The sequence below is a fragment of the Apium graveolens genome, chromosome 4 (assembly GCF_009905375.1).
Source record: "Apium graveolens cultivar Ventura chromosome 4, ASM990537v1, whole genome shotgun sequence".
NCBI lineage: Eukaryota > Viridiplantae > Streptophyta > Magnoliopsida > Apiales > Apiaceae > Apium > Apium graveolens.
In genome coordinates this window covers 307,008,603-307,015,383 of record NC_133650.1, presented here as the reverse complement: position 1 = coordinate 307,015,383, position 6,781 = coordinate 307,008,603, and the positions used below count along the sequence as shown (strand labels likewise).

General features: G+C 45.5%; 3 protein-coding genes across 3 annotated transcripts; all 3 read left to right on the top strand.

Annotated features, from left to right (window-relative positions):
• The first annotated feature begins 2,396 nt into the window (after nucleotides 1-2,396).
• On the top strand, nucleotides 2,397-2,789 carry LOC141720050 (putative mitochondrial protein AtMg00860). Its single transcript, XM_074522404.1, has one exon. The coding sequence runs from the start codon at nucleotides 2,397-2,399 to the stop codon at nucleotides 2,787-2,789; it is 393 nt and encodes a 130-aa protein (XP_074378505.1).
• A 521-nt stretch (nucleotides 2,790-3,310) lies between these two features.
• Nucleotides 3,311-3,886, top strand: LOC141720049 (uncharacterized). The gene has a single exon (XM_074522403.1). It carries the CDS (start codon nucleotides 3,311-3,313, stop codon nucleotides 3,884-3,886), a length of 576 nt encoding a protein of 191 aa, XP_074378504.1.
• Nucleotides 3,887-4,420: 534 nt separating this feature from the next.
• Nucleotides 4,421-4,864, top strand: LOC141720048 (uncharacterized). The gene has a single exon (XM_074522402.1). The coding sequence runs from the start codon at nucleotides 4,421-4,423 to the stop codon at nucleotides 4,862-4,864; it is 444 nt and encodes a 147-aa protein (XP_074378503.1).
• The last annotated feature ends 1,917 nt before the right edge of the window (nucleotides 4,865-6,781 follow it).

The window sequence follows — 6,781 nt, the reverse complement described above, 5'->3', positions numbered from 1 at the left end:
CTAAGATGAGTGAGTTTAGCGGGAAGGGGGATCCTGAGGATCACTGCGAAAAGTACGAATTGCTAATGATTGTGATGGGTCATAACGATATCATGCTCTGCAAAATGTTCAAGACCTATCTGAAGGGATCAGCCTCGATGTGGTACAAGTCACTCAAACCTAGGTCCATCGGGTCTTACGAACAACTGAAAAGAAAGTTTTTGAAGTACTATTCACACTTGTGCCGGAAGGCGAAGGATACTGAAGCCCTAGTCCACTGCAGAAAGAGGGCGAACGAGGAGTTGGGGGATTTTCTCGCTCGGTTTAAAGAAGAAGCTGGAATGGTTACTAATCTGGATAAAGTTAAAGCAATGAGCTTCTTGACGGCGGGGCTGGACCCCTATAAAGGTAAAAAGCTTCGCTCATCTCTTTACGATTTCCCCCCAAAATCCATGAATGATATATATGTGAGGGGTGAGAACATCCTCCAAAAAATGGAAAGTATTGGGGGATATAAGGACTCCCGAAGGGATGACCGATCGAAGCAGTTGACAGATACAAAGGCTCAAGATCAGGTTTTGTCTGAAGGGATGGTAGGAAAGAAGAAAGGAAGGAGACGGATCGTGGGGCCGAACGGCATCGAGGTAGAGATTCGGCCATGTTCACCCCTTTGAATGCGCCAATATCCAAGATTTTCCATGAAATCAAGGGAAAGCCTGGGTTCGTTCGGCCAACCAAAATGAAGGTCCCAAACCATAAGAAGAACCCCGACAAATACTGCGACTATCACAGGGACAAAGGGCATAATACTGTTGAGTGTTATCACCTTAAAAAGCTAATTGAATGAATGATCAAAGAAAGCGAACTTAATCAGTTCGTCCGAGATCTGAGAGACAGACTGGGGCCGAAGAAAAACCGAGAAGAGGAGGTGGAAGCCGAGGAGCCGGAACGAAGAGATAGGATAAGGGGCGAAGTAAAGACTATATCTGGGGGCAGTATCCTAGACAAGGATAGCAAGACAACCAAGAAAAAGTACGCCCGACAAGTGTACAATCTCTATCAGTTCGGCCAGGCGAAGTCCCACATGCCCATGACATTTAGCACTGAGGACTATGAAGATGTCATTCGCCCACACGAAGACCCCCTCATTATTAACCCTATCATCGGGCAAAATAAAATATAGAAGGTGATGATAGATACAGGAAGTTCGGCTAACATATTGTTCCACAAAACCTACTGTAAGATGACCTGGTTAGGGAACAGTTGGAGCCTTGCAACGAAGCTCCTGGGAAATCACTCTTCCTGTCCTCCTGGGCAAGCTGCCCTATACTGTTGAAAAGCCGGTGAAGTTCTATGTGGTTCAGATTGAGAGCCCATATAATACAATATTTGGAAGACCCATCTTGTCAACCTTTTAAGCAGTGGAATATATACCCCACCTTAAGCTCAAGTTTCCAACCAAGAAAGGGGTAGGAGAAATGAGGGGTGATCAAAAAACCGCCCGAATTATAATGCTGGAAGACCTGGAAAAGATCAAGAATATGTGGGGCCGGACGAAAGTGGGAAGAGGAAAAGGGCCGAGACAGCACAGTGGAAGCAGAGAAACACTGAATATCGAGTTAGAAAAGTTTGGAGCGGATCTTTCAATCCGATCGCCGAACCCGCGGCAGAAACCGAAGAGGTAGAGCTGTACGCAGGCCATTCGGGAAAAATGATTTGGATAGGGAAAAACATGGGGTCAGATCTGAAGGAGAAGGTAATAGTTGTCATCCGGCAATACCATGATATGTTCGCCTGGGGGTCGAAAAGACATGCCCGGTCTGGATCCCAAGACGGCTAAGCACTGTTTGAATGTACAACATGAGGCAAAACCGGTGAAGCAGAAGAAGAGGACATTCGCAGTCGAACGACAGAAGGTCATAGAGGTCGAAGTAAAAAAATTGTTGGAGGACAAGTTCATCAAAGAAATTGAATACGCTGACTGGCTAGCCAATGTGGTGGTTGTCAAGAAATCAAATGGGAAGTGGAGGATATGTGTAGATTACATGGACCTCAATAAGGCATGTCCAAAGGACCACTACCCCCTGCCTAGCATCGATCAGCTGATAGATGCAACGGATGGCTACCAGGTACTTAGTTTTTTGGATGCTTTTTCTGGCTATCATCAAATTACTATGAATGACAAGGATGTGCCCAAGACAGCGTTCATAACCCCGAAGGGGATTTATGCTTATATTAAAATGCCATTCGGACTAAAGAATGCTGAAGCCACATTCCAGCGAATGGTGAACAAAGTTTTTAAAGAGCAGGTCGGCCGGACCATGGAAATATATGTTGACGACATGATTGTAAAGTCACAGTTCCAAGATCATGCCGAAAACCTGAAAGAATGCTTCGAGACGCTCTGAAGAAATAACATGAGGAACAATCCGAACAAATGCACCTTCGGAGTGTCTAGTGGCAAATTCCTGGGCTATATGGTCAGCGCCCGGGGGATAGAGGTGAACCCTGAAAAAATCGAAGCAGTCATTAATATGGAAGCCCCCAAATACATCAGAGACATCCAAAAGCTGACCGGCCGACTCGCCGCCCTTCGACGCTTCATCTCCAGATCAGCCGAGAAGGCCCTCCCTTTCTTCGTCGTGCTTAAGGGGTCTAAGAATTTTGAGTGGGGGCCTGAATGCCAAAGAGCATTCGAAGAAGTGAAAAAATATCTCACTAAGGCCCCACTCTTAATGAGGCCTGATCTGAAGGAAACTCTTCAGCTTTACATGGCTGTGTCCGACAGAACTCTGGGGCAGTTTTTGTGAAAAATCATGAAGGCAATCAACACCCCGTATTCTATTTGTCTCATGTCCTAAAGGATGCAGAGACGAGGTACCCCAATGTCAAAAAATTCGCATATGGGTTGGTTATGGCCTCTCGAAAATTGTGACATTACTTCCAAAGTCGAACGATTCAAGTTGTCATCAGTCAACCTTTGAAGAAGATTTTGACAAGGTCTGAAGCCTCGGGAAGAGTGGTAGCATGGTCCATCGAACTTGGGGAGTTTGATATTAAATACATCCCCAGAACGACGATTAAGGCCCAAGCCTTGGCAGACTTTGTGGTCGGATGCACATTTTCGGTGCCGCAGGATCTCACCCCAAATGAACAACTCATTTGGACCCCTGGGAAATGGAAATTCTTTGTAGATGGATCAGTAGCTGAGAAATAGTGTGGTGCCGGCTTAATACTTTCCAGCCCCGAAGGGTTTGAGATATGCCAGGCTATAAGATTCGATTTTCCTCTGACGAACAATGAAGCCGAGTACGAAGCACTCCTCGCATGAATGGAGTTGGACCGAAGCCTCGAGGCGAAGCACCTGAGGGCCTTCAGCGATTCCATGCTAGTAGTAAAGCACTTTTCTGGAGAATATGAGCAAAGGGACCCACGGACGAAGGCTTATACTATCAAGGTAAAAGACGCTTCTCTGTCATTTGAAACTTTTAAGCTAAGTCTAATTGGCAAGGAGAACAATGGACGGGCAAACGCCCTTCCCAGGCTAGCTTCGGCTGAGATACAGAGCCTAACTGGTTCTATCTACCTCACTGAAGCCAAGACGCCTTCGATCGAGAAGAAAGAATGTCTGGAAATTCACCAAGTAGCTGATTGGATGACCCCACTAAAAAACTTTCTGGAGAAAGGTATCATGCCTCTAGACCGAAGGGAAGCGCTAAAGATAAAGTGCAGAGCATCGAGCTACACTATCTTTAATGGAAGAATGTATCGCTGGTCTGTCAGCCAGCCCCTCCTCAGATGCCTAAATGTCGAAGAGCAACATCAGGCTCTTGAAGAGGTACACGAAGGAATTTACGGAGAGCATCTGGTTGGTCGGTCCCTCGCCTTGAAAATCCTTCGTCAATGATTCTTTTGGCCAACTTTGAAAGCCGATGCCAGCGAATATGCCAAAAAGTGTGTACAATGCCAGTTGTTCGCCACTGTTCCGAGGCAACCCCCAGAATAAATGACTTTAGTTCTCAGCCCTATTTCGTTCGCCATGTGGGTCGTTGACATAGTTGGCATTCTCCCAACTAGCACGAAACAAGCAAAATACTGCATAATTTCCATCGATTACATGACCAAGTGGGTCGAAGCCCGACCATTGTCGGCTATAACTGAAGAAGCAGCAAAAAAGTTCTTCCTAGAGCATATTATTCTCCGATTCGGGATTTCGAAGATTTGCATCTCTAATAATGGGACTCAGTTTATTGGAAATAAGTTCTGAAAGTTTCTGCACCACTTCGGTTTCGAACAAAGATTTAGCTTAGTCGCCCACCCACAAAGGAATGGGGCAATCGAAGCAGCAAACAAAATAATTTTTTAAGGGATAAAGAAGAGGGTGGGCGAAGCTAAAGGCAGGTGGTCGGAAGAACTCCTTTGGATCTTGTGGGCTTATGGAATGACCCCTAGGTCTTCGATAGGGAAAACTCCTTTCAGGATGACCTATAGGACCGAAGCCCTAGTTCCAGTCGAAGTAGGATTGGAATCATACCGAACTGAGGTCTACAATATGGAAACTAATAGCTTCGGGCTAAGGGAGAACATGGATTTATTGGAAGACAAGAGAGAGGCTGCCCAACAAAGGAACATGAAATACTTGCTACAGGCAGCCCATCACTATAATTCCAATATTAAGAAGAGGTCGTTCAGAATAGAAGACCTAGTCCTAAGGGAACTGGCTGCTTCTATTCCAGCAAAACAAGGAAAGCTTCAGCCGAACTGGGAAGGGCCATACAAGGTGATTGATATCGTTTACCCAGGAACATACAAACTTGAAACATTAACAGGCGAAGCAATCAAAAACACCTGGTACGCCAGTTGCCTTCGAAAGTTCTATCAGTAAGAAATTTCCTTTAAAGTTAATTTGTACTTTGAATTTTATATGAAAAATGTAAGGAGTTTAATTACGAATGAAAATGCACTTTCAGTCATATTTCTTCTTATTTACCAAATACGTGGCCGAAGGAATATTATCTAGGGGCGATCCCGAAGAAAATGGCCCTTCGGCCAACACATTTGTTTTACTTACAAACAAAGAATAAATGGATAAAAATCTAGGGGCAATCCCACGAAAATCAAACATCCTTCGCTCCACCATTATTAATTAATTTTTTATGTTCGTGGCAAGGACGAATGAAGAATCTTTGGGGGCAATCATGAGATAAGACCTTCTCCTTCGTCCTTTCCTTAAAGTTCACTGATGATATTAAACAAGGCCGAAGGAAACCCTATCCAGGGGCATTCCCGAAGAAGACACGATCCTTCGGCCTCAAATAGGCATGTATTTGCTACGTACAAAGCGATGAATGCCTGTTCTATGGCCGATCCCAAAGAAGACCAGCCCATCCTCTTTTGGCTTAATAAATAGCTACTTTTCGCAAGTACCAATATTGACCAAATGAACGAGGTCATGCTGGTCAAGGGGAAATCAGAAAACGATCACCATCCCTGTTCCTTCGCCCAACAGAAGTCCCTCAAAGTGTCAATAGCCCGAAGTACCCTTCGGCCTTTCACACTTAGGGACGAAAGAAGTAGCAAGGCCATAAGGCAAAAATTATGAAAATTGCTAAGGCAAATGATAAAACCAAAGATGCGATTAATGTTATTAAAATTGCTAAGGCGAATGATAAAGCCGAAGATGCGATTAATGTTATTAAAATTGCTAAGGAGAATGATAAATCCGAAGATGCGATTAATGTTATTAAAATTGCTAAGACGAATGATAAAGCCAGAGAAGTAATTAAAGTTATTAAAATTGCCAAGGCAAATGATAAAGCCGAAGATGCGATAAAATAAAACAATGTGGACAAAAGACGAAAGATGCATTAAAATATTAAAAGCACGAAGGTTAGTTAAATTACAAAAGCTCGAAGGCAGGAGTACCAGTTACAAAAAATGAATTTACAAGTAAAAAAGATGAACGAAGGAAGCAGCTGCAAGAGTTGGGTATGACCATGGAAACACCACAACAAACTTCGCAGCAAGATCATCTTCAGTAACATCAAGCATCTTAGTGTTGGAAGCTTAGGCTTGAGGGTCTTCGTCTGAGAGCTCTTCGTCTTCGCTGGAGGAGACATGAGGGGTTTCAACTACTGGCCGACCGATAAGATCCTCCAGGCTATCATCCAACAGCTGCTTATAATCCCAGTTAAGGTCGTGCACCTTCTCCAAGACATAATCAGCGCCGAACTGAAAGCAGCGCTCTTTCGTCAGGTCCAGCTGTTTCTGCTTCTTCCGAAGCTCCTTACGGGACTTCTTCAGCTGGACATTCCGGTGGGAGATCCTCCGATTCGCCTTCTCAAGGGCCTTCTCCAACCTGGTCATGTCTTCCTTCAACACGGTGGCCTGACCATCCAGGGACAAGAAGGATAGAAGCTCGGTACAAGCTTCGGTCGTAGAGGCCGATGCAAAGGTTGAGAGATCGGAAGGAAGTTGGAGCCCGTGGCATAAGTCTGAGGCCACCTCCTTCGTCGACTGCCTCGCCGGGTAGACAGTATGGTCGGACGTCAGAACACCCCACCCGGGAAGATAAGACTGAACGACCCCCTCTCGGCTTCGGGTCCTCTTGGAAGGGTTCCCTTCCCCCATGAACTCCGGCTCATCCCTTTCGTCGTCTTCCGAATTAAGCGGAACCTGGCGAAGCAGCGAGATCCTCTCAGCCTGGGGCCTCTCCTCCGTCTCCTCGGAGGTGTTCAATACATCCTTCTTCCCAGCGACCTTTTCCCTCGCCGCCGCCTCCGCGACCCTCTTTTCGGCCGCC

Coding starts and splice junctions, on each gene's coding strand:
- LOC141720048 (XM_074522402.1), top strand. CDS start 4,421: ATGACCCCTAGGTCTTCGATAGGGAAAACTCCTTTCAGGATGACCTAT.
- LOC141720049 (XM_074522403.1), top strand. CDS start 3,311: ATGGAGTTGGACCGAAGCCTCGAGGCGAAGCACCTGAGGGCCTTCAGC.
- LOC141720050 (XM_074522404.1), top strand. CDS start 2,397: ATGAGGAACAATCCGAACAAATGCACCTTCGGAGTGTCTAGTGGCAAA.